General features: G+C 59.3%; 1 protein-coding gene across 6 annotated transcripts in view; it reads right to left on the bottom strand.

The window, feature by feature from the left end:
• Positions 1 to 26697, bottom strand: part of HSPG2 (heparan sulfate proteoglycan 2) — a 183809-nt gene that overhangs the window by 123314 nt on the left and 33798 nt on the right. For 3 of the 6 annotated variants that reach the window (XM_050931128.1, XM_050931129.1, XM_050931130.1), the window contains exons 2-10: positions 21823 to 21958; positions 20361 to 20456; positions 18289 to 18363; positions 6017 to 6126; positions 5570 to 5628; positions 4944 to 5104; positions 4159 to 4197; positions 2099 to 2233; positions 154 to 444 (exon numbers count right to left, since the gene is read on the bottom strand). In XM_050931128.1, coding sequence (XP_050787085.1) covers positions 154 to 444; positions 2099 to 2233; positions 4159 to 4197; positions 4944 to 5104; positions 5570 to 5628; positions 6017 to 6126; positions 18289 to 18363; positions 20361 to 20456; positions 21823 to 21958 — 1102 coding nt within the window. The remainder of the gene's footprint in view (positions 1 to 153; positions 445 to 2098; positions 2234 to 4158; positions 4198 to 4943; positions 5105 to 5569; positions 5629 to 6016; positions 6127 to 18288; positions 18364 to 20360; positions 20457 to 21822; positions 21959 to 26697) is intronic. The other 3 variants (XM_050931127.1, XM_050931131.1, XM_050931126.1) reach the window with 2 other exon arrangements.

Here is a 26697-nt window from a genome sequence, read left to right as displayed (position 1 = left end):
TGCACAGGGACCCGATTCCCCAGCAGTGATCCGTCAGCCAATTGCGGGAGCCAGCCAAGCGAGGGCCATGTCCTGGGCTAGTGCTGCAGCTGCTAGCCTGGCCGCTCTTTTGCTGCCCCTCCTGGCCCGGCCCAGCCCCCGTATGCCCCCTACCGCAGCTGAGCTCGTCGCTCCCATCCAGGCAGTCCCGCTCGCCGTCGCACAGGTAGTCCCGGGGGATGCACTGCTTGTTGGAGCAGACGGCCTCATCCCGGCGGCAGGGGTGTAGCTCCAAGGGGTGCCAAACCGGCGGGTGCCTGGAGGTGATGAGCCGGGGGGGCGTGGTGAACGGCACCCTCCTGGTAGTGACCATGGGCATCCAGGCGGTGGTTGCGGGTGTCCGGGTGGTGGCCAGCTGAGCAGTGGTGATGGGTGGGGGTGAGGAGCTCACCACTTCCTGCGGATCTGGGGCCAGACAAAGAGAACATTAGTGACTGGAGAGAAAGGGGCTGCGAACCAGAGCCGGGGATGCAGCCCTGAGATCTGGGCCAGGCTGGGCAGGGCAGGGCCACCAAGGAAGGTATCTGTGATCAGGAGAGCAAGGCTGGCTACAGTGGGTTCAGCTGGCAGGCGGGCGAGTGGCCAGGGCATGCAGCATAGGAAGGAATGGGATCCAGCCTCAGGGAATGAAGACTCCATGGCTGGGGGGCACAGGACATTACTTGTCCCCTCCCATCCAATCTCAGCTGCCTGTCCCAGGGCTATGGCAGCATGCAGGTCCCACGGCAAGGCCTGGCGCTGCTGGGCCCTGGGCTCCTTGCTAGCATGGGGATGCCCCTGGCAGTCTGAGGGTGTCCCTGACACATACCTGCTGGGTGGGCTTGTGGGCAGAGCATGCCCATGGGAAAAGCCTTCACAACACACGTGCCCCTCCCCAGCCCACTGGCATTCCAGCTGGTGCCCAGGCAAGGGGCAGCACCTGGCTGTGCCTTGGGCTGTCCTGACAGCTGTCCCTTTGGAAGCCTGGGAAAAGGGTGCCCAGCCCCTCCCCAAATAGCAGCAGGTGGAGAGGGAAAGTCCTGGGGCCCCCGGGCTCCCTACCACAGCCGTGCTCCTCGGAGCCGTCCCTGCCGTCAGGGCTGTGGTCGCAGCAATAGCCAAGGACAGGCAAGGGTAAAGAGTGGGGGAGATCAGTTAGCTCCCAAGGCAGCCCCGGCTCTAGGACCACGGGTGCCGGGGAACTCCTGGCCCCTGCAGCCAGAGGCCTCTGGTTCCCAGGGCTCAAGGCAGGTCCTGCTGGGCACAGAGCCCTGGGGAGCTCACCAGGCCTCCAGGGCAGGTGCCCCCTCTCAGCTGGGCCAGTCCCGTGCTCCCCAGGCCTGGGGACAGAGGGTCTCCCTCATAGTTACAGGGGATATTCTGATACAGCAGGGACTCAGCCAGGGAACTGAGCCGGGGAGAGACCAGCACTGGGGGAGCTCGGTCAGGCTGCGCAATCTGCTCCCAGGGGCATTGCATGGGACCAGCTGAGCCCGGGAGACCAGCTTGCTGTGAGCAATCCCTCCCCCCCCCGCCCCATTCCAGCTCTGGCCTAGAGAAGGGCAGACAGAGGGCATGGCCTGGGCAGCAGCGCTGTCTGTTCCTCAGGGTCACTGAGGACGGGCGGGGGCCCAAGCCCCAACTCTCACCTTGGCTGCTCCATGCCTCAGGTTCCCCACCTGAAAAGCACCTTAGTGAGCACGGGGCATAATCCCTCCCACCTCAGCTGGAGGCGCCAGGGACGGGCAGGGGGCTCCTCGGGGCTCTATTGCCCATGGCTTTGTGGTCACAGGGAGGGAGGGAGCTGAGGCCTGGAAGCTGCTGGGAGGCATTTAACCCCACCAGAGATCCCGTGGGAGCTGAGTGGGGCTCGTGCCAGGACTCCTGGCCATCTCTGTGCTGGGCTGGGGGGGTGCTGGATCTGTGCTGTGAGAGGTTCAGAGGGGAGGAGCTGGCTAGAGGAAGGACATACGCAGGGGGACCGCTGCGGGGGATGGGCTGGCGGGCCTCACAGTCAATGGCCCCGCCCCCTTCAATAGCCCCGCCCCCACCCATTCCCCTTCAATAGCCCCGGCCCCACCCATTCTACCGCAGTTCAGTTCGTCCGACATGTCGCGGCAGTCAGGGCGGCGGTCGCAGCGGAACTCCTTGTCGATGCACTCCCCGCTGCTGCAGGCAAACTCCTCCCCGGTGCAGGCACGCACATCCGGGGGCACTGCAACAGGGGCAGGAGTCAGAGCCACGGGACGCCCAGGCCAGCCTGGGGCAGTCCCTTGGGGGCGAGGGGAGATGCCACTAGGGCCCCAACCCCTGGGGAAAGCTCTCAGCCATGGGCCAGGGCTCCAGAACCAGCCCAGTTTGACCTTGGCCCAGCTAGCTCCTGGGATGTCAAATCCCAGCCAGATGGCTAGAGCTTGACCGCAGCCCCTTCTCCTCCGCAGGCTCACAGGGGGCCCCCAGAGCTCCCCTCACTGCCACCCCGCCCCCAAGGACACCCTACTCTGCCTCCTCCCGCCTCCCCAGACTTGTGCAGCTGCATGGAAATCCCCTCGCTGCCCCCTGCAAACCCCTGCCCAGCTGGAAACTCCAGAAACCCTGCACCAGAAACCCTGCGAGCTCCATGATCAGGAGCAAAACAAGCACTGCACACGGTTAGAGCAGGCGGCAGGTACACACATCATGGGGCATGTGCCATGTGACACATGCAACGCATGGCAGATGCCATGTGCACACGCCATGCGGCACACACACCATGCGGCAGACATGCCATGGCACAGGGCCCACCTGCCCACGACACTAAGAGACCCCGGTAGATTTGGACTCCTGCCTGGTGAGTCCCTGCACTAACCACTCTCTCTGACCTTGGTTGAGTCTGCTGGGCTCAGCTGGGGGTGGGATAGCTTGGGCCTGGGTCTGCTGGGTCTGGGAGCAGGGCAAGATGCAGCCAGCAGGGGGCAGTGCAGTGGAGGCTGCTGGCTCACCCCCACTGGAGGTAATACCAGTGCTCTGAAGCGCCCCCTCTGGTCAATCCCAGAAGCAGCACAGACCGGCCCAGAGCTCACCTGGTCCAGGAGCAAGGGGACGGGGGCACTTGTGATTCTCCCCAGAACCCACAAGCCTCAGCAGGCCTGTGCCCATGGCCAGGGCCGGCTCCAGGCGCCAGCGCAGCAAGCAGGTACTTGGGGCGGCCCATGGAAAGGGGCGGCACGTCCAGCTCTTCGGCAGAAATTCGGCAGCAGGTCCCTCTCGGAGGGAAGGACCAGACGCCGAAGTGCCAAAGAAGAAAGCAGCACGGTGGAGCTGCCGCCAAAGTGCCGCCGATCACAATCACGGCCTTTTTTTTCTCCCCGACGTTTGGGGCAGCAGAAACCCTGGAGCGGGCCCTGCCCATGGCCCCTGGTTCCCAGCCCAAAAGCAGGCGCCCTGGCATGGCCCTGTGTTTCCTGGTGTGGCGGCACTGGGCTGAAAGCCAGCTCCATGTGCCTGCACAAAGGCGCCGAGCCAGAGGACAGCATCTGCGCAACTGCAGGGGGATGTCACCTGCCAGGGCACCAGCTGCAGGGCCAACAGCCAGGCAGCATCAGCCAGCGGCACCAGAGCCACACGCATGGCAGGCCGCCCACAAACACACCTGGCACAGCACAGCACAGCAGGGCGCAGCACAGCGCAGGGGAACCTGGAGCCTGCTGCGGGACCTGATGGGGGGACCAGCATTGGTCTGTGCTCCTAACACCAGCCGAAGGCAGGAGGGCAGCGCCCCCAACACACTGGGTACAGAGCCCTCCCGGGGGCTGGCAGCTGGCGTGGGAGGGGAAAGGAGCTGTCTGCGCCCTCTCCCACAGTCCACAGCTCACCCACAGGCTGGGCTTCTGGGATTTTAATCTCTCTACTGCCAACTGCTGGGGCAGGAACTGGGCCACCCAGGTGCTCGGTGGAAGGGCCTGGCACTGGGTGCAGCAGTGGAAGTCTCTTCAGGCAGAAGGAGCCCATTGCTAAAACCCTGCATCCAGTCAGCAAGGGGCCCTCTCGGGTGCAAGGGGCTACGGGGAGAGCAGGGGCTGCCCCTGCCCCCCACCAGCTGCCAATCACACTGCCAAGGCCTCTGGGTTCCCCCTGCACCTGCCGCCTCGCCCAACTCACCTGGCGACTCCCTGGCAATGTGGGGAGGCGGGGTCTGGGCTGCAAGTGAATAGAAGGTTAGAGCTGGGGAGGACGGGGCCCCCCCAGGCCTAAGCACAGGCTGCCTGGGGAGCAGGGGTCCCTGACTCGGGGTCGCCTGGCCCAGCCCTGGCCAGACAGCAGCTCAGTGGACCAGCCAACACTGCTCTCCCTCCCACCTGCCCCCTGTCTGGCCCCATGGGTGGCAGGGCCACTGCTGCAGCCCCGCAGAGGGAGCACTGCCCCTCACCTGTCATCTGGGCTGCCAGTGGAACGGCCCCCGCTGTGCCAGGCACCAGGTTCCAGCAGGGTTTGCTGGGCCTGGGCTGGGGAATAGACAAGCTAGGGAGTCCCGAGTGAGACTGCGGCACCCGGGCACAGCAGAGACTGCAGACAGATGGGCGGACACAGCCCAGGCATGCCCACAGAGCAGTCTGGTTCTATAGGAGAGTGACCAGAACCAGTCCGGTCCTGTCCATGCAGGCCAGGCCAATCTGTGCTAGTCCCTCTGAACCAGTGCGAGGTGAACCACACAGGCAGACTGGCCCTGGGACCGTACCATGCCCATCGTGGGCACAGGCCCCACCTCTCACTTAGTCTGCTTATCACCAGGGCTCAACTGCTGGGGAGGGGGCCTCCCGCACGCCCAGTATCTGTTCTAAATACACTGGCAGGCTGCTGCCCCGCTTCCCCAGGCCCCCTTGGCACCTGCCAACAGAGCCCAGGGCACTGACCCCAGCTGGGGATCTGGGCAGAGGCTCGCTCACCTGCCCCAAGGCGCCGGAACTGGAAGCCCTGCGTGGAGGTGATGTAGGAGGCAATGGAGCCGCTCTCGATGACAGAGTAGAGCACCTCGCGGATCTCCCCCTCATCCAGGTTCCCCTCTGAGCCCACATCCAGCTCCACAAAGGTATAGCCGTCGATTTCCCTGGGGAGAGCGGGAGCAGGGCTAAATGGGGGAAGGTGTGCGCGTGGGCATGCGTGTGCTCCAGCCACTGCTCCGTACTGGATGGAAGCAGATTCAGACGTGTGGGTGGGTCTCCCAGTTGGGATCCGCCCATCTCGTGTGTTCCCAGCTCCCACGCTCGGGCCTATTTGAAACAGCTGCAGTCGATGGGGGACTCTGAGCCGTGACCCCCAGCCCTCCCCCACAATGTCTCCAGCTGTGGAGGGCAGGGGGGGTGTCTCTTTTTGGGCATGGTGTGCGACTCCCCATGTGCACTCTGGACCCTGGTGCAGGGTGCTTGGGGCACAGCGGTGCAGGGGCATGGTGCAGACAGCAGGGAAAGCACCAGCTCTCAGTGATAAATGGACCATGCCCAGGAGAACACGGGGCAGAGGGGCCTCCATTGCCCTCCCCATCCCATGGCACTGCCAGGGGCACCTCACTCACTTGATGAACACAACGCTGACCACCTGCTCCCCACCAATCTTGTAGTACTCGGACTCCAGCTGGGGAGAGAGGTAGAGAGAGCATCAGCAAACGGTACCCCATAGCCAGAGGCGTGGGGAAATCCTGCGGGCAGCATGGCCTAATAGTGAGCGCAGGGCACCATGAGCCAAGCCACTGCTGTTCTTCACCTGACCCAACCACCAGCTCCAGGCCCTTCCCCCACCCCCGTTTGCCCTGGGACAGTGACCCTGCCTGGAAAGGGCCTTAGAGCCGAGTGGGCTATGCTCTCTAGAGACTGAAGCTCCTTGTGCCCAGGCTGGGCAGCCAGCGCCAACAGACCTCTAGGGTGCCGAGCAGGGGACAGGGTTACTGCTGAGTCTGGGAGTAGCAGGGGCCAGCTGCCAGGAAGCTCTCTCGGCAGGACCAGGTGGCAGGGCCGGGGCTCACCGTATCCACCACGGCCTCCGAAACCTCCCGGAACTCCTCCGAATTGGCGTCATCCAGCCGCGGGCTGTAGTCAATGGACTGGGTGAAATTCACCAGAGCGCGGAAGTAGACTGCGCATACAGAGAGGAGAGACGGCCAGTGTGAGAGCAGGGCGCAGCTGAGCAGGGAGAACCAGCTCTAGGGCCTCTGCATCAACCAGCTTTACTGCTACCTCCAGGAATCACCTTGCCTAGCCCTGAGATGCAGCTGCCTCTGGGTTGGGTTGCTGCAGCCGCACAACAACACAGTGCAACAGTTATAGGGTGGCCAGATGTCCCGATTTATAGGGACAGTTCCGATATCTGGGGCTGTATCTTATATAGGCACCTATTACTTAGGGTGACCAGATGTCCCGATTTTACAGGGACCATCCAGATTTTTGGGTCTTTTTCTTATATAGGCTCCTATTACCCCCCACCCCCTGTCCCGATTTTTCACACTTGCCGTCTGGTCACCCTAAACAGGACAGGAAGTGAGGAAGACTATGGTATCCACCTGAAACCTGCAGGACCCTGGGACACCAGAAGGCCTCCCGCTGGGTTAGGACCTGGCCAAGCCAATGGAGCCAACACCCTTATTCTGACAAAAGAGCCGAGGGATCGTTAATGACCAGAAGGGGTCAGGACCCTGGCTGTGCACCTTGTGCAGCGCATGCCCCCAGTGCTGTGCTGAGGCACTGGCGCTAGCACTGACTGTGGTGGGAAAGCGCCCCCAGCAGCACAGCACAGCACAGCACAGCACCTAGACCAGCCGGGACCCCCTGGGACAACAGCAGGGCAGAGGATGGTGCTGGGGAGTTGGTCGCCCATGCAGGCAGAGGGACAGAGCCCTGACCTCCTCCCCAGGGCCAGGCTCCACAGATCATAGGGTGGAGGGGACAGGCCCAGCTGGCTCCCGGGCTGGGAAAATCCTCAGCCCCCATTGCAATTCCAGCTGCACCCTCCAGTGAGAGCCAGCCCTGAAGGGGGCCATGCCGCAGGGGCTGGGCCCAGGTGGGAGCTCTGGGCCCGGGGGAGGGGTTTGTGGAGTCCTGCTAACTGCATCCCCGAGCTTCACACACATGCCGTGCCAGGCGCAGACCCTGGCTCCCTGCATCAGGCTGCGGCTGCCAAAGCTCATCCCCCACTCACAGCTGCCCTGCGTTGGGAGCCACACTGCCTGCATCCGGCCGGGGGCCCCTCCCCAGCACCAGCTGCTCCACTCCTTGCAGTGAGTAAACAGCAGCCCCACTCACCACCTCCCCCAGCCCTTGCAGACAGGCCAGACACCACACAGCTCCCCCACAGGAGACTGCTCCCAGGCCAAGGAGTCCCTGCAGCCTGCCCCCCAGCAGAGCCCCCCGTTGGCAGGGGCAAAGCCCATGGAGCCTCTCAGCACCGGAGTCCCAGGGGCAGGGTGGGAGCTCCTCCAGCGTGTGGCTGCACTCTGACTGGGCCCCTGGGCTCTCCCCGCAGGGAGCCGCCAGCTGAGAGCAGCACTGGCTTGGGCTAGCAAACGCCGTAGGATGTGGGGCTGAGGGGGCACACGGCTCAGCCTTTCCAAGAGGAGAGAGAGGCTGTGCCAGGGAAGTTACTATGCCCTGCCCTGCCCTGCACGCACGCACCGCAGTACCTTGTCAGGTATCAGTAACGCAGCCCCATCCCCCACCGCATGCAATGGCGATGCACCCACAGGCACCAGGGAGAAACTGGGCTCTGCCTGCTTCAGATGCACCTGGGCACGTGGCAGAGCTGGATAATCTACCTGCTCTTCTCCAAAGAGAAAAAGGCCTGGCATGGGAGACTGGATTCCTGGGTTCTGTTTCCTGTTTGAGGAGGGGAGTAGGGACTAGTGGGTTAGAGCTGGGGGGGCTGGGAGCCAGGGCTCCTGAGTTCTTTATCCTGATCTGGGAGGACTGTACTCCTGCTGGAATTCTGCGCCATTGCACAATGCAGAATTTGTGCAGAATTAATGTTCCCCACAGACATGTTTTTTTCACGCAGAATTTGTGATTTCAACCAGAATGCTTCCTTTTTCCTCCTGTCTGACCCTAGCTGTGCTGGCCTCCCTCTTACATTTAGGGGTCTACCAAATTCGCAGCCATGAAAATCACATTCCAGAGTGTGAAATGTAGTGTTCCCAGTGAAATTTGGTCTCCAGCCTCCCAGCTCTGAAGGCAGCACCTCTGCTAGCAAGAGCACAAAAGCAAGCCAATACCAGGCCACCCTTACTTTTGTGCTGCTGCTAGCAGAGGTGCTGCCTTCAGAGCTGGGCATCTGCCTTCATCTCTCCTGTAGCTCTGTTGTTACACACAGACTTGCTGACATAAATAAATTGAAATAAATGACCAAAATAATTGAAACTGGCCTGATTATTTTGTTTTATTTTGATAAAATATGCAGAATTTTAAAATATTGTGCACATAATTTTTAATTTTTTGGCGCAGAATTCCCCCTAGAGTAGAGAGTGGGGGTGGGCCAGGGGATCTCTCTCCAGCTTGAGGAGGGAAATAGGATCTAGTGGATTAGAGACAGGGAGGGTTGGAGTCAGAGTCAGATTCCTGGGTTTTATTTGTAGTCCTGCAACTGGGTGAAATCCTTCCCCCAAGGTGCCTCACTTTGCCCTCTATAAAGTGGGGAGAAGGATCCTGACCTGTTGGAGAGGTTGTGCAGAGCTCTGAGATCCTGGTAGGGATGGGGCAGGCTTGTCGCCATGCCCACAGGTGCTGCCTGCCCCTAGCTTGGTTCACCCCATGGAAGTGGGCAGCCTGTCTGCAAGGAAAGTCTGTTTCCTGCCCGATAGCGTGGAGGGTGGGGTGCCGGCAGGACAGCTGCAGGGTACTGGAACCAGCTGGGGGCAGGGCAGGGGGGCCAGGCAAGGCTTCTCGCTATCCCAGGGGCTGGGAAGGATGGAGACGGGCCCTATGTTTCAGAACACAGCAGCTCCCCTGCAGCTGCCCAGCCAGCCCCCTGCCACACACAGACCCCCTTCACAGGCACCCCCCAGCCGTCCGGGAGAGCCAGAGTCTCCTGCAGGCTGGACGGAGCTGCTCCAGGGCTGCTCCCTGGAGTGGTGCTTCAACATTGGCTCACAGGCCCGCACACAGAGCCAGCGCTCTCCCCACATTCCAGGGTTGCTTCTGGTCCCAGGCAGGCTCTTCCCAGGCATGGGAGAGGCCGTTCCACCAGCACCAGAGAGGGCGGTGCCAGAGAGCGTTTGGGGCTGGCGGTGGCGGGCCCTGCCTGAAGACAGGGGCTTCGCCCCATTTGCAGTGCCCCATTTCACAGCGAGGCACTGCCAATCACTGCCTAGGTGCCCCTCCCGCAGCCCAGGGAAGACAGGGGCGCTTGTCAGGCACACAAAGAGACCATTGAAAGTGCCCTGTGACCTCGGGGATGGCGGGCAGCCAGGGGGTGGGGTCACCCCACACAGCCTGCCCTCCAGCACAGCTCACCCAAAGAACGCAGCCAGGCGGCCGCCAGGAAACAGCCCTTCCTCAGCTCAGGGAGAGGCAGCGTGCAGCTCACGCTAAAAAACCCCTTTTCTTGCAGAGTTGGGACGGGGGTTCAGCCTGAAGCAGGCAACATGTCCCCGCTGGTCCTGGCTAACTCCCACCAGTCCAGAGCCCAGCTCTCTGCTCAGCCACTACTCTGCTTCCGCCAGCCCCTCAGCCTGGCCTCAGGCAGGGTGACGCCCCAGCCTTCCTGCCAGGGAGCTGGGACCTCTTCACATGGGAAATTCAACTCCTGCAGACGCCCTGGGGCTGGCACTGGGTGATCACTCTCTAAGGTCCCTGTGGTGGGAAGAACATCTCAACAGCCCAGCACTGTGGCATTTAATTTCAGAAGGGGAACTATGCAAAAATGAGGGGGTTAGTTAAACAGAAGTTAAAAAGTACAGTGACTAGAGTGAAATCCCTGCAAGCTGCATGGACGCTTTTTAAAGACACCATAATAGAGGCCCAACTTCAATGTATACCCAAAATTAAGAAACATAGTAAAAGAACTAAAAAAGTGCCACCGTGGCTTAACAACCATGTAAAAGACGCAGTGAGAGATAAAAAGACTTCCTTTGAAAACTGGAAGTCAAATCCTAGTGAGGCAAATAGAAAGAAGCATAAACACTGCCAGCTTAAGTGCAAGGGTGTAATAAGAAAAGCCAAAGAGGAGTTTGAAGAACGGCTAGCCAAAAACTCCAAAGGTAATAACAAAATGTTTTTTAAGAACATCAGAAGCAGGACAACCAGTGGGGCCCCTTGATGATAGAGATACAAAAGGAGCGCTTAAAGATGATAAAGTCACTGCGGAGAAACTAAATGGATTCTTTGCTTCAGTCTTCATGGCTGAGGATGTTAGGGAGATTCCCAAACCTGAGCCGGCTTTTGTAGGTGACAAATCTGAGGAACTGTCACAGATTAAATTGTCACTAGAGGAGGTTTTGGAATTAATTGGTAAACTCAACATTAACAAGTCACCGGGACCAGACGGCATTCACCCAAGAGTTCTGAAAGAACTCAAATGTGAAGTTGCGGAACTGTTAACTATGGTTTGTAATCTGTCCTTTAAATCAGCTTCGGTACCCAATGACTGGAAGATAGTTAATGTAACACCAATATTTAAAAAGGGCTCTAGAGGTGATCCCGGCAATGTCAGTACCGGGCAAATTAGTTGAAACAATAGTTAAGAATAAAATTGTCAGACACACAGAAGAACACAACTTGTTGAGCAACAGTTAACATGGTTTCTATAAAGGGAAATCGTGTCTTACTAATCTATTAGAGTTCTTCGAAGGGGTCAACAAACATGTGGACAAGGGGGATTCAGTGGACATAGTGTACTTAGATTTCCAGAAAGCCTTTGACAAGGTCCCTCACTGAAGGCTCTTATGTAAATTAAGCTGTCATGGGATAAAAGGAAAGGTCCTTTCATGGACTGAGAACTGGTTAAAAGACAGGGAACAATGGGTAGGAATTAATGGTAAATTCGCAGAATGGAGAGGGGTAACTAGTGATGTTCCCCAAGGGTCAGTCCTAGGGGAACATCACTAGTTGATCCTATTCAACTTATTCATAAATGATCTGGAGAAAGGGGTAAACAGTGAGGTGGCAAAGTTTGCAGATGATACTAAACTGCTCAAGATAGTTAAGACTAAAGCAGGCTGTGAAGACCTTCAAAAAGATCTCACAAAACTAAGTGATTGGGCAACAAAATGGCAAATGAAATTTAATGTGGATAAATGTAATGTAATGCTGTGACAAAATGGGAATGTTCTTAACGTTTTCTCTGAATACGGTGTTGGTGCCTCAGTGTCCCCTAGGCAGTTATTAAGTATCTAGGTTGTGGGATAAGGGTGTGTGATTGCTGCAGAGCAAAGGGCCAGTGCACCTAAATGCCTGACACACTGTCTGCTGGCAACTGATGGCCTGGGCCCCTTCTCTGCAAAGGTGCCAACTGAAGGTGTTGGCGACAAAGAGGTCAGGTGACCTCCTGACCCGGGAAAGGAACTGAGCAGAGGAGGAGGGGCTGGAGGAGGTTTGAGTCTGGAGCTGGCTGAGGACGAGGAGTGAAGTGCAGAGGTGGGGGTCTGGCTCACTGCCCCCTAGAATGGACCCAGCTGAAGGGTCCTGTTCGCTGTACCTACAAGCTCTGTTTTAGACCGTGTTCCTGTCATGGAATAAACCTCTGTGTTACTGGCTGGCTGAGAGTCACGTCTGACTGCCAAGTGGGGTGCAGGACCCGGTGGCTTCCCCAGGACCCCGCTGGGGCAGGCTCGCTGTGGGAAGCGCACGGAGGGGCAGAGGATGCTGAATGCTCCAAGGAGAGACCCAGGAGGTGAAGCCGTGTGCAGGAGCGGCACCAGGGTTTTTGGCGCCCTAGGAGCAGGGTCAGCTCGCTGGTCCTGCAGCTCCGGTGGACCTACCACAGGCGTGCCTGCAGATGCTCCACCGGAGCTGCGGGACCAGCGGACCCTCCACAGGCAGGCCTGCGGGAGGTCCACCGGAGCAGTCTGCTGCCCTCCCAAATCCTGGCGCCCTAAGCGACCGGCTAGGTCGCCTAAATGGAAGCGCCGGCCCTGGCCGTGTGAGCTTCTTGCCCTGGAGACAGACTGCGCTGAGGGAGAGGAGGCTCCCCAAAGTCCTGACTGGTTTTGTGGGGAGCAGTTCCAGAGCATCGCCCAGGGACTCCGTAACAAATGCACATTGGAAAAAATAACCCCAACTATACATACAATATGATGGGGGCTTGTCATAAACAGATGGTTAAGGGTTAATGTGTCTTTTACCTGTAAAGGGTTAAGAAGCTCAGTAAACCTGGCTGACACCTGACCAGAGGACCAATAGGGGGACAAGATACTTTCAAATCTTGGTGGAGGGAAGTCTTTGTGCTTTTTATTTGGTTCGTTGTTCGCTCTTGGGACTGAGAGGGACAGGACATCATTCCAGGTTCTCCAAATCTTTCTGAATCAGTCTTTCATGTTTCAAGATTGTAAGTAGTAGCCAGGCAAGGCGGATTAATCTTATGTTTGTTTTCTCAACATGTAAATGTGTCTTTTTGCTGGAAGGATTTTTACCTCTCTCTGCTGTAACTTTGAATCTAAGGCTGGGGAGAGGGGTCCCTGTAGTCTATATGAATCTGAGTACCCTGTAAAGCATTTTCCATCCTGATTTTATAGAAATAATTTTTACCTTTTCTTTCTTTAATTAAAAGCTTTCTTTTAAGAACCTGATTGATTTTTCCTTGTTTCAAAATCCAAGGGATTGAGTCTGAACTCACCAGGGATTGGTGGGGGGGAAAGGAGGGGGGGATGGTTAATTCCTCCTTGTTTTAAGATCCAAGGAGTTTGGATTGATGTGAAGCCTCTCAAGGCTACCCAGGGAGGGGAAGGTCTGGGGGGAAAAGGAGGGGAATAGTTCATTTCTCCTTGTTTTAAGACCCAAGGGGTTTGGGTCTGGGTTCCCCAGGGAAGGTTTTGGGGGAACAGAAAGTGTGCCAGACACTAAATTCTGGCTGACGGCAGCGTACCAGACCTAAGCTGGTAATTAAGCTTAGAAGTGTTCATGCAGGTCCCCACTTCTTGTACTCTAAAGTTCAAAGTGGGGGAAAAAACTTGACAGGGCTAATTTAGCTACAACGAGTCAGGAAAAAGATCTTGGAGTCATCATGGACAGTTCTCTGAAGACGTCCACGCAGTGTGCAGAGGCGGTCAAAAAAGCAAACAGGATGTTAGGAATCATTAAAAAGGGGATAGAGAATAAGACTGAGAATATATTATTGCCCTTATATAAATCCATGGTACTCCCAGATCTCGAATACTGTGTACAGATGTGGTCTCCTCACCTCAAAAAAGATATACTGGCGCTAGAAAAGGTTCAGAAAAGGGCAACTAAAATGATTAGGGGTTTGGAGAGGGTCCCATATGAGGAAAGATTAAAGAGGCTGGGACTTTTCAGCTTGGAAAAGAGGAGACTAAGGAGGGATATGATAGAGGTCTATAAAATCATGAGTGATGTAGAGAAAGTGGATAAGGAAAAGTTATTTACTTATTCCCATAATACAAGAACTAGGGGTCACTAAATGAAATTAATAGGCAGCAGGTTTAAAACAAATAAAAGGAAGTTCTTCTTCATGCAGCGCACAGTCAACTTGTGGAACTCCTTACCTGAGGAGGTTGTGAAGGCTGGACTATAACAGCGTTTAAAAGAGAACTGGATAAATTCATGGTGGTGAAGTCCATTAATGGCTATTAGCTAGGATGGGTAAGGAACAGTGTCCCTAGCCTCTGTTTGTCAGAGGATGGAGACAGATGGCAGGAGAGAGATCACTTGATCATTGCCTGTTAGGTTCATTTCCTCTAGGGCACCCAGCACTGGCCACGGTTGGTACACAGGATACTGGACTAGATGGACCTTTGGTCTGACCTGGTACGGCCGTTCTTATGTTCTTATGTAGGTGAGTCCCAGACCCCACAGCTGGTGCCAGGGCGAGCCTAGGGTGTGGCTGGCTCTGGCCTGCATGGCTTCTAGAAGGCCAGATGCTGACGCTGCTCAGGGGCCTGTGGGGATGGAGATTTCACTTGAGTGTCTTGTGGGGAGGTGGCCCCCTGCTCCCAACCAGTGCCAGGCCAGGCACCGAGTTGTGCCTGCTGGCCAGCTCCGCAGGCTCCAGCATGAGATTCTGGCCTGGAGCCCCCTACCACCCGCAGGACGGGTGCAGCACAATCAGCGGCAGAGCGAGCTGCCCTCCCACATTGCCCTGCCAATGTGCTCCAGGGTGCCCCTCCGGGCTCCACTGCCCAGGGGAAGGACCAAATGTCTTTCCCAGCCCAGGAACCCGAGAAAGCAGTGCCAGGGCCAGATGCTTTCTAGTAAAACCCACCCTGCCCTGGGTCCCTCACAGCAGGCACAGCTCTGGCCCCTAGGCTTGAAGCTCACTGCACCTGGGCCACGGGCTCAAGAGGGCAGCTTCAGCCTTGCCCTAGCTGGGTATGTGCCCTTGTCACCTCCCACTGGCTACCCATGGGCATATGGGCACAAGAGCGAGAATTCAAGGGCTTTCACGTCAGACAGTGTTGCTCTCTGGCTGTACAAAAGCCGGAGTGTGCACCTGGGGGTAAAATGGGAGTGGGCAAGCAGAGGGTGCCCGTGGGAAGCCTTGCGCCAGCAACGCTGCCCTACAGACATGCCCAGTGGCCCCAGGCAAAGCACAAAGAATCATGCCCACAACATCCAGTGCCAGGCCTCGGCAGGTGCAGCCACGTGCTCACGGCTGGCAGCTGCGTCCGTACCCGGGCATGGGGAGTGGCACATTGCAGGGCCCTGGGCCTGCTGCAGAAAGCCCAGCCGGATCCCTGGCTTCCCCAGAAGCCACTTTCCCTCCTTTTAAGGAGCTCTCCATTCCCGGCTATGCTTTGTTTGCACTTGGCTGGGGAGAGAGATGGAAAAAATGCTTCAGGCTGCAGAGCCCTTGGCTTCCTGCTGCTGCGTCCGGCACCGGTGAGTCAGCCCCTCTCAGCGCCCTCTCCGTGCTGCAAGGAACTGGGGCAGACCTGGCTCCCAGTGACCCAGTGGAAGGCAGAGTCTGCCCTGGAAATCGCTCCTCTCGCCCCAGGGCACTCCCTCACCGCATGGTGCCTGGGACCTCTGGAGCTGTGGCAGGCTCCTCTAGTGGGACAGGGCATGTGGGGGGGTGACACACCCAGCCAGGCGCTCACGCTCAGCACGGACCCTGGGGGGGGCTCTCCACTGCTCCAAGCTCACTGCCCTGGGGAGATCTCTGAGCTCATGAGCCCAGCGAATGCCCCTGGAAGGGGGCAGAGGGGCCCCGGTATTACCCAGCTCACACAGGGGCTGTGTCCCAGAATCAGGATGAGGGCCAGGAGGCAGGTTGTGCCCCAGCGTGTCCACACCGCCAGGGGAGACGGTCCGGCCATGTGACGTGGCCACAACAGTGTGAAGGCAAAGGCCCGGCGGGCAGAGAGCCCCTCTGCACTGCAATGGGAACCCGCCCTCAGCGCCAGGACGAGGTCAGCAAACTGCAGGGAGTTTGGGGCAAGCAATAACAGTGGCGGGGGGTTGCCTTCTAGGGAGAGACGGAAGGAGCTGGAGCTGGCGAGCCTGGCAAGGGAATGGACTGGGGAGGCCAACAGTGCCCCAGGTGAGGTCTGGGGCCACAGGGCCCTGATCCCGGCCAGCCCCGCCGTGGATGGGGTCTGTGGCCACAGTGTCCTGATCTCGGCCAGCCCTGCCCCGGGTGGGGTCTCGGGGTAAAGTGCCCTGATCCGGGCTAGCCCTGCCATGGGTGGGGGCTGGGGGCACAGTGCCCTGATCCCAGCCAGCCCCGCCCTGGATGGAGTCTGGGGCCACAGTGCCCTGATCCCAGCCAGCCCTGCCCCAGGTGGGGTCTGGGGCCACAGTGCCCTGATCCCGGCCAGCCCCACTCTGGGTGGGGTCTGGGCGCACAGTGCCCTGATCCTGGCCAGCCCCGTGCAGGTGGGGGCTGGGGGCACAGTGACTTGATCCCGGCCAGCCCCGCCCTGGGTGGGGGCTGGGGCCACAGTGCCCTGATCCCAGCCAGCCCCACCCCAGGTGGGGTCTGGGGCCACAGTGCCCTGATCCCGGCCAGCCCCGCCCTGGATGGAGTCTGGGTGCACAGTGCCCTGATCCTGGCCAGCCTCGTGCAGGTGGGGGCTAGGGGCACAGCGCCCTGATCCCGGCCAGTCCCCCCCCCCCCCTCCGGATGGGGGCTGGGGCCACAGTGCCCTGATCCCGGCCAGCCACGTGCAGGTGGGGGCTGGAGGCACAGTGCCCTGATCTCGGCCAGCCCTGTGCAGGTGGGGGCTGGGGGCACAGTGCCCTGATCCCGGCCAGCCCCGTGCAGGTGGGAGCTGGGGGCACAGTGCCCTGATCCCGGCCAGCCACGTGCAGGTGGGGGCTGGGGGCACAGTGCCCTGATCCCGGCCAGCCCCGTGCAGGTGGGGCTGGGGGCACAGTGTCCTGATCCCGGCCAGCCCCGTGCAGGTGCGGGCTGGGGGCACAGTGCCCTTATCCCGCCCAGCCCCATGCAGGTGGGGGCTGGGAGCACAGTGCCCTGATCCCAGCCAGCCCCGTGCAGGTGGGGGCTGGGAGCACAGTGCCCTGATCCTGGCCAGTCCCATGCAGGTGGGGCCTGGGAGCACAGTGCTCTGATCCTGGCCAACCCAGCCCTGGGTGGAGTCTGGAGCCACAGTGTCCTGATCCCGGCCAGCCCCGTGCAGGTGGGGGCTGAGGGCACAGTGTCCTGATCCCGGCCAGCCCCGTGCAGGTGGGGGCTGGGGGCACAGTGCCCTGATCCCAGCCAGCCCCGTGCAGGTGGGGGCTGGGAGCACAGTGCCCTGATCCCGGCCAGCCCCGCCCCAAGTGGGGTCTGGGGCCACAGTGCCCTGATCCCGGCCAGCCCCGTGCAGGTGGGGGCTGAGGGCACAGTGTCCTGATCCCGGCCAGCCCCGTGCAGGTGGGGGCTGGGGGCACAGTGCCCTGATCCCAGCCAGCCCCGTGCAGGTGGGGGCTGGGAGCACAGTGCCCTGATCCCGGCCAGCCCCGCCCCAAGTGGGGTCTGGGGCCACAGTGCCCTGATCCCGGCCAGCCCCGTGCAGGTGGGGCTGGGGGCACAGTGCCCTGATCCCCTGCAGCACTGAGCTGTGCAGTGATGGTTTCTACTCTCCCCTCTCCTGGCTGCTGTCTGAGCGCCTGACAGCTCTGGCTGCTCCCCATGTTCTCTGCCCCTTGCCTTAGCAGCCAGTTGAGCACCAGGCCTCTCCCCTTTCACACAGCAGCCAATGGGGCCGTCCTACAAGGGCACTTCAGGCAGAGCTGGGCCTGGATCTTAACGTGACACCCAAGCTCCCCTCCAGAGCCAAACCCAGGAGTCCTGATCACTACCTTCCACATGCAGCCCCCTGGCCAAGTGTTACAGCCTGGCTAGCAGCTGAGCCCTGGAGCGGGCAGCTACTCCTGTAGCTTGAGGACTGGGGAAGGCTTCCAGCCTACAGCGACCCACAGTGGAGAGATCTGCCAACTGGGGTAAGGAATAAACTGGTTTATTTGTAACAAACACACAGGCCTGCAGCAAGAGAACCGGCTCTGCTGCTAACGGCCATGGGAGCCTGTCCGTGATGGGGTGGCCCCAGTGCCCCACACTGAGACCCTGCTCCTGCATGCAGGATGCTGCTGCCCCACGATGCCAGCGGCACTGGAACCACAGGGCTGGGGTGGGCAGGTTCCATCTAAGCTGCTTATCAACAGAAAAAGGGTTTCGACTAAATGAAATTTTTCACAAATAGGATCAGCTTCCTGCAGAACAGGATTTTTTGTCCAAAATCCCCAAAACCCACAACAGTTCAATTTGGAGAGGCCGACGTGGTGCCGCCTGAGAATTGTAGTTCGGATGCCTCGTTGTCCCCATTCTCCTCTATGGGCCAGCTCCCTAGCTGGACTATAGCTCCCATGATGCACCATGGCAAGGGACTCCCATGTTGCACAGTCTCTCTGCTCCAAGCGGGGAGATCACAGTGCATCATGGGAGATGTAGTCCGACCATGAGACTTTGCCTACAGATGAGAACTGGAGCTTGAGAGAGCCCAACCACAACTCCCATGAGGCACTATGGCAGCAATTCTGAATTCAGATATTTTGGCATTCACATTTTTATCAACATGCTGAACTTTTCCATTGACCCCCCTCCTCACACACAGCCTGGGCCACCAAGCCCTTCACTTACTGAGCGGGGCCTCATCGTCTGGGTCAGCCACAGTCATACCCGCCAGATGGGGCTGCCCTGCTGCACCTGGTTGGGCTGCGTCCCAGGAGCAGGAGGAGGAAGAAGATGGAGCACGGAGAGGGACAGGACAGGGAAGAAGAGAGAAAGATGGGCAGTTATTGAGAGAGAAGAAAGAGCTACAGCCGAGGTCATGCAAGGCCAGAGCCAGCAACCCAAGAGACAGGCCCGATGCTACTACTAAGCAGAAGAGGAGAGCCCCAACCACGATCTGAGTTGCCTCCTACCGTTACCGCCACACAGTGCCACGCCACCACCACACATTGCCACGCTGCCTCCTGCCACCACCGCCACACGGTGCCACACTGCATCCTACCATCACTGCCACACGGTGCCACGCTGCCTCCTGCCACCACCACCACACGGTGCCACTTTGCATCCTACCACCACCACCACACGGTGCCACACTGCCTCCTACTGTCACCGCCACACAGTACCACACTGCCTCCTGCCACCACCGCCACACGGTGCCACACTGCATCCTACCGTCACCGCCACACGGTGCCATGCTGCCTCCTGCCACCACCACTACACGGTGCCACCCTGCATCCTACTACCACCACCACCACACGGTGCCATGCTGCCTCCTACTGTCACCGCCACACGGTGCCATGCTGCCTCCTGCCACCACCACCACATGGTGCCATGCTGCCTCCTGCCACCACCACCACATGGTGCCACGCTGCCTCCAGCCACCACCACCACATGGTGCCATGCTGCCTCCTACCACCACTGCCACACGGTGCCGCAGTGCCTCCTGCCACCACTGACACACCATGCCATGCTGCCTCCTGCCACCACTGCCACACGGTGCCACAGTGCCTCCTGCCACCACTGCCACACCATGCCATGCTGCATCCTGCCACCACCGCCACATGGTGCCACACTGCCTCCTGCCACCACCGCCACACGGTGCCACGTTGACTCCTACCGTCACCGCCACATGGTGCCATGCTGCATCCTGCCACCAACGCCACACGGTGCCACGTTGACTCCTACCGTCACCGCCATACGGTGCCACGCTGCCTCCCGCCACCACTGCTACACCATGCCACACTGCCTCCCGCCACCACCACCACACCATGCCACGCTGCCTCCCGCCACCACCGCCACACAGTGCCATGCTGCCTCCTACCGTCACCACCACACGGTGCCATGGTGCCTCCTGCCACCACCACCACACAGTGCCGCACTGCCTCCAGTGGCAACCGCCACACAGTACCATGCTGCCTCCTGTCACTGCCACACAGTGCCTCCAACTGTCACTGCCACACGGTGCCACACTGCCTCCAATGGTCACTGCCACATGGTGCCACACTGCCTCTAATAGTCACGGTGCCACGCTGTCTCCTACCGTCACCGCCACATGGTGCCACGCTGCCTCCTACCATCACCGCCACATGGTGCCACCGCCACATGGTGCCACGCTGCCTCCTGCCACCACCACCACACGGTGTCATGCTGCCTCCAACCGTCACCAAGCCAGGACCTTCACAGCCCCAGTGGCCAACTCTGCCCCCCCCCGTCATGCTTGCACCCCAAAGCCCCACCTCCGCTGCCTCCCTCTGCCCCTCTCCCTTGCTTGTGCCACGGATGTATGGAGGCCATGCCCCAGGCAAGGCACAGAGATATGCCCACTCACATCCATCCCAGGTAACTCCCCTGGGGTCAGAGTGGATGCAGGCCCCATGATGCCCCCCACCTCCCTCCATGCTCAGCTCAGACTCTCCTACAGGCCCCAGGCAAACAGGCAGCGTTGTCAGGCCTGTTACAAGCTGCCCTGCCCACCCCAGCCCAGCCAGGCGAGTGAGAGCTATGTGTGATGCACAGCACGCTGGGGAAGGCGGAGCAGCCTCTCAGAGCTGCCATCCGGGCATCTCAGCCCTGTGGCCTGAGCACACCGATGACGTGACAGCCCACTGGTGCCCCCAAGCAGGAAGCCGGACTGCTCTGTTGCTGCTTTTTGGCTGCAGTTTCAGCCCCGCCAACTAGCACCCACCAGCTCCACCCCTTACCCATTGACAAGAGTGTGACGCTCGGCGTCCGGCTGGTGGACAGCAGCATGTCGGGCAGTGTGATCCCACTGCCGTTCTCCCCGCTGCCGTTGCCATCTGGAATAGAAGCAGACAGAACAGGGGCCGTGAGCTGCAGCCGCGGCTTAGGGCTCCTGGCAGCACCGGCTCCCGAGGGCCAGCAGGGGTCAGGGCCAGTTGCCTTGGGCAGTCACGCCAGCGAGGAAAGGACCAAGCCCCATGCAGGGTTCCAGGCCATCTCCCTGACACTGAACACCCATCTGTCTTGTGAGAGACGGCCCGGGGACGGCCCCCGCTCAGGACTGACCGTTATTGCACTGGGCATAGTGCTGGTTCACAAGTGCCTGCCCATGGGGAGCTCGGCCACCCGCTGGGGGGGCCTGCACGGAGGCATCTGGGCCTGTCCTGCCTACGGCCGGAGGGGATGTGCCTGCTGTCTGTCCCTGCTGGCTCATGGAGCCTCAGGGCCACCTGGGTGAGGGCTGGAAGGACAAGAGTCCTGCGAGGCCCCAGAATCGTTACACGGCACCTTCAGGACTTGGCAGCAGGGGGTGCTAGATGACGCTTTAACACATTTCTGCACATTCACATCTGTACACACTTGCACACACACTCGCGTACACACGTATACCCATGCATGTAAGCACAAATGCAGATGCATGCCCACGTGACCCCTCGGTTTACTCTCCTGCTTACATCACTAGATCCTGAAATGCAAGCGTGCGGGTTACACACCCATACACAGGGTCCACACACACTCAGCCCTACTCTCCACTGCGAAATCTCTCTGTATTACAGCCGCAGTTACACTGAGCTACGCGCCAGGGCAGGCAGTGCTGGGTCGTGGAGGTGGATTAACCAGGTCTCTCTGGTCGGCTTTGAGCGTCTTCATTAAAGGGCTCCCGTGGCGCATCTGCACCTGCACCTACGCAGCGTTTTAAGCACAGACCCGCCCGTGTTCATGCACCGGCCACCCCCAGGGCTCTCTCTAAGGTCTGGATTTGGGGCTCTCTGGCCCAAAGGAGTCTAGCTTTTTCGGGCAGGCAGGGTTAACAAGCCTGCTCTGAAGGGGAGTTTGCTCCCTCCCACCTGCTTTGATGCCTGCTCCAGGATAGAGCCCAGCACTGCAGGCTGCCGAGGATGGATGGCAGCGCTCAGGAAAGATTGGGCTGCCCCTGTATCCACTGATCCCTCACCGAAGCGGGGCAGCCCGAAACTTCCCCCCAGCACATCGGGGCTGCAAAGTCCCTGCCTGGGTGGGAGCGTTCATCCCATGTCCCCAGGGCTCTGGGGCACAGGCGACATGAGAGCAGCCGTGCATTTGGCGGCCACAGAAACTGGCCCTATCCCTCTCTCAGCAGGAGCAGGGGCTGGCAGCAGGGTGGGAAGCACAGATCTCGGAGCCCTGGCCAGGGAGGGTACGCTGGAGCCTTGCAGCCCTTACCTCCAGAGGCCTCATCTGCCAGCATGTCTTCGTCATCGGAGAGATTGGCGTCACTCCACCAGGGTGTGCCCGCTGGGTCAGACTCTGTATCCTCAGGGAAGGAGGCTTCGTTCAGCCCCTGGGCAGCATGGGAGACCTGCCGGAGAGAAGCCCAGACAGCATCAGTCAGTGGCCAGCCCTACTTCTTGGCAAATCAGAACCTGGGCTGGATCAGCGCCCAGAGCACCCCTCATGCATGGGAGTTTGAGGGTGGGGCAGGGTTTGAGGGTGCCCCCAGCACCCTGCCCTAGTGCCCCCAGAGCTCCCTTGAGCAGGGGAAACTTCAGGGCTCTCTCTCTGTAATAATGCTCCAGGGGCCAAGCAGCGCTGGCAGGAACGCAGTCACTCCCTTGGCACTCAGTGCAGCTACACGGGGTGGGTGGCACAGTGCAGCTGCCTGGGTGCAAGCACACCCCAGGCCAGACAAGGCTGCCCTGGCCACTTGGCTTTGCTCCACCCAGCGTTGAGCACAGGAGGCGACACCGGATAGCACCCATGCCCCTCTGTCGGGCTGCTCTGCGATTTACAACTGTGCTGCATTCTGTCCTGTGTCTGACCCACACTCCCTCTTTGGCTGCGTGCGGTAGGGGATTAGCAGCCTGTCATGGAGGGAGGGCACTCTCCGAGAAGCTCCAGGGACCAGGTGAAAGAGACAAGCACCCTTCTGAGCCATTCAAATGCAGGGAACCCTCTGGGACTGGCTCAGAGATTGGCAGGTTAAAAATTCCCAGTGGGAGCCACCAAGGTCCAGGCAGCAGCAGAGCCCAGCCAGTGATGGCTGCCCGCGGGGCAAAGTGGGCAGTAACAAGCTAGGTGCAATGGGACCTGAATAATGGAGTGTGGGAACGGATGCCCCCCAGATGCCAAACCAGACATCAAACTCCCTTTAAATCAATTGTACAAAGGAAAAATAGGTTGGACCATTATAATGCCATGTGCAGAAACCTGGTTCCAATTAGTCTCAAGAACATAAGAATGGCAATACTAGGTGAGATCAATGGTCCATCTAGTCCAGTCTCCTGCCCTCTGACAGTGGCCAATGTCAGGTGCCTCAAAGGGTGATTATTGAGTGATCCATCTCCTGTCTACACCACTCCCAGCTTCTGGCAGACACAGACTTAAGGACACCCAGAGCAGGAGGTGGCATCCCTGCCCATCCTGCCTAATCGCCATTGTTGGACCTGTCCTCCACAAACTTATCTCATTCTTTTTTCAACCCAGTTTTACTTTTGGCTTTTGCAACATCCCCCAGCAAGGAGTTCCATAGGTTAACTGTGTGTTGTGTGAAGAAATACTTCCTTCTGTTTATTTTAAATTTACTGCCTATTAATTTCATTTGGTGAACCCTTGTTCTTGTGTTATGAGAAGGAGTAAATAACACTTCCTTATCTGCTTTCTCCACACCAGTCATGATTTTATAGACCTCACTCATATCCCGCCTTAGTTGTCTCTTTTCCGAGCTGAAAAGTCCCAGTTTTATTAATCTCTCCTCATATGGCAGCTGTTCCATAGCCATAATCATGTTTGTTGCCCTTTTCTGAACCTTTTCCAGTTCGACTATATCTTTTTTTGAGATGGAGTGACCAGAACTGCACACAGTATTCTAGATGGATTTATAAGGAAGCAATAATTCCCATGAATTTATACAGAGGCAATATGATATTTTCTGTCTTATTATCTCTCCCTTTCTTAATGATTCCCAACATTCTGTTCACTTTTTTGTCTACCACTGCACATTGAGTGGATGTTTCCAGCAAACTATCCACAACGACTCCAAGATCTCTTTCTTGAGTGGTAACAGCTAATTTACACCCCATCATTAAATATGTATAATTGGGATTCTGTTTTCCAATGTGCATCACTTTGCATTTTTTAACATAGAATTTTATCTGTCATTTTGCTGCCCACTCACTCAGTTTTGTGTGATCCCTTGTAAGTTTTCAGTCAGCTTTTGACTTAACTTTCTTGAGTAGTTTTGTATCATTTGCAAATTTTTACACCTCTGTTTACTCTTTTTCCAGATCATTTAGGAATATGTTGAATAGGACTGGGCCCAGTACGGACCCTGGGGGACCCCACTATTTACCTCTCTCCATTCTGAAAACTGACCATTTATTCCTACCCTTTGTTTCCTGTTTTTAATTCATTACTGATCCATGAGAGAACTGTCCCTCTTACCCCATGACAGCTTACTTTGCCTAAGGAGTCCCCGGGGGCCCTCAGCCCCAGGACTTCGGGGATGGTCAAAGGCCTCACCCCTGCTGTGGAGCCAGGTGCCAGCACTCCACACAGAGCAGGCTGGGGGCTGGGGCCAGGGCAGTCAGCTGAGGACTGCTGCAATGATGGGGTGCCAGGGGAGGAATAGGCTCTGCCAGAGGGGCTGGAAGGCCTGGCCTGTGTTCTGACCAGCTCTGCAGGGGCCTGAGCAGGGGGAAGGCAGCCCCAATTCAGGACCAGGCAAATTGGTTGCTACTATAGTAAAGAGCAGAATGATCAGAGACCCAGATAAACACGATAGGTCCATGTCCAGGGTGCAAGCAGCAGCAAAGGAAAGGGAGATGCAGACCAGCAAGGGAAGTTCCTTGGGGGGTGTGTGGGGTCTTTGCCCCTCCCTCTGCTGGGGACTCTGACCACCAGCGTAAGCACAGCAGTGGCCAGCGCCCACCCTGCAGGGCGAGTCCTGCCCTGGCCCACACGCCTCCATCTCTAGCCTCCCTGAGAAGCCAGTTCTGCAGCCAAGGCTCATGTAGTCACCTCAGCCAGGGCAGTGCTGCCCGAGGAGAGTGCTGAGCTGGGGATGGGCGTGTGGGAAGCAGATCTGGGGGCTCGCGCATAGCTGCTGCATCCCTCTGACTGAGTTCCCACCAGCACAGCACCGGCTAACACGCGGGTGCTGGCTTGTTACAGATGCTGCAGCCAGCTGGACCCACCCACCTGGCAGCCGGTTCACTGCAGGCTCCTGGCATGGGCTCACCGACATTGCTCAGCGGTAAAGTCATGCTGGCCTTTGGGGGAGGGGAAGGGGCAGTGAGTACATCTCCAGCCACCCACCCACATTCCTGGGATGCTCGGAGGAGCCCACCAGCCGCCACTGCTGTGTTCCCACAGCCCCCCAGGGTCATGTGCTCGCAGCTGACCTGTGCTGTGGCCATGATCTCAGCCCATGGAATTCCGGGGGTTGGCGCAGAGGGGGGGATCCCCAGACAGCTCCTCAGCTGGGCTCAGCATGCGCCTCCCCTCCCTGTGGTGTCGGAGCGTCCCCCGCCACTGGTTGCTCCCGGGGGGCTGTTCTCAGCTCGGGCTCTGTCCCCCTGCATGGCCAGCCCCCCAGGAGTGACCTTGGGTAGCGGACACAGCCCCATGGGTGGCTATGCAACCACACAGATGGCACAGGCTGAACGGAGCTCAGATGGGGAGGCCACTGGGCCCCAGACCTGAGGGCTTGCTCCAGAGACATGCCCACAGTGCAGGGCCCAGCTCTCCCAGCCGGAGCCGCCTCCCCCCGCGGGCGCGGGACCCAGCTCACTCCGCCGGAGCCGCCTCCCCCACCAGGCGCGGGGCCCGGGTCACCCTGCCGGAGCCGCCTCCCCGCCCCCCGCCCGGGCGCGGGGCCTGGCTCACCCCGCCGAAGCCGCCTCCCCTCCCCGGGCGCGGGGCCCGGGTCACCCCGCCGGAGCTGCCTCCCCTGCCGGGCGCGGGGCCCGGTTCACCCCGCCGGAGCCACCTCCTCCCTCCCTGGGCGTGGGGCCTGGCTCACCCAGCCGGAGCCGCCTCCCCCTGCGGGCGCGGGACCCAGCTCACTCCGCCGGAGCCGCCTCCCCCCCCCGGGCGCGGGGCCCGGGTCACCCCGCCGAACCCGCCTCCCCTCCCCGGGCGCGGGGCCTGTCTCACCCCACTGAAACCGCCTATCCCAGGGCTCAGGACCCAGCTCAGCCCACCGGAGCCACATTCCCTTCCAATTGGCCCCATCTCAGTGTGGGGGCTTCCACTGCTAGCTGCTGTCACCCCCAGCCCCGCTGCCAGCCCTGCCCGCAGGGCAGACACATCTTTGGCACTGAGGTGCCCGTGAAGGCCGGAGAAGGTCTGAAAGCGTTTGTCCATGGGGTTGTCATCCTGCTGGGTTTTTCCTTACAGATCTCAAGTGGCGGGGGCCCAGGACTGGATGCTGGGCGCTCTTGCCCCCAGTCTTCCCTGGACACATCCTTCCTAACTCTGCTCATTCAGTGCCAACGTGAAACTGGCACCGCTGGCTCAGAAACTATCCCCTCCCTCACCGCATGGTGGCTGCAGCTCCCAGTCCCCAGCTCCCAGCTGTCCACAGAGACTCCTGGGACAGACAAGACCTGGCTCAAAGCAGCCTCTTTTCGTTTTGCAGGACACTTTGAACCTCTCAATGTCAATGGGCCCCGCCCACCTATGCATCAGGACAGTCATTGCTGGGCACCGCACCAGGGGCCCTGGTCTGCTGCCCCCTTCCCTCCTCCCACACTCCAGTTGAGCTCCACAGCACCCTCAGCCACCCAGGCTTCCCTGGCACTGCTCTCTGGAGTGGACATGGATGCTAGGTGCAGCATCCTGGCAAATGCCAGCTCGGGCCACCTACATTCTGGATAACCCCATGTCAGCCTTCTTCACGCCTGCTCCCCCATGGGCACACGGTGCTGTGTGCTGTTCAACAGCCTCCACCCCGGAGGCAGCTGCATTTCCATGGCAGGGGGGACTGATCCCTGGCCCATGAACCTGGAGTCACTCCCCAATGCCTCAGATTTGCACCAAGGAAAACATGAGCAGAGTTTGGCCCATGCACTGTCCAGCCCTTTGGGATCCTTCAGGTGG

The sequence above is a fragment of the Gopherus flavomarginatus genome, chromosome 21 (assembly GCF_025201925.1).
Source record: "Gopherus flavomarginatus isolate rGopFla2 chromosome 21, rGopFla2.mat.asm, whole genome shotgun sequence".
Lineage (NCBI taxonomy): Eukaryota > Metazoa > Chordata > Testudines > Testudinidae > Gopherus > Gopherus flavomarginatus.
This window is presented reverse-complemented; position numbering and strand designations above follow the sequence as displayed.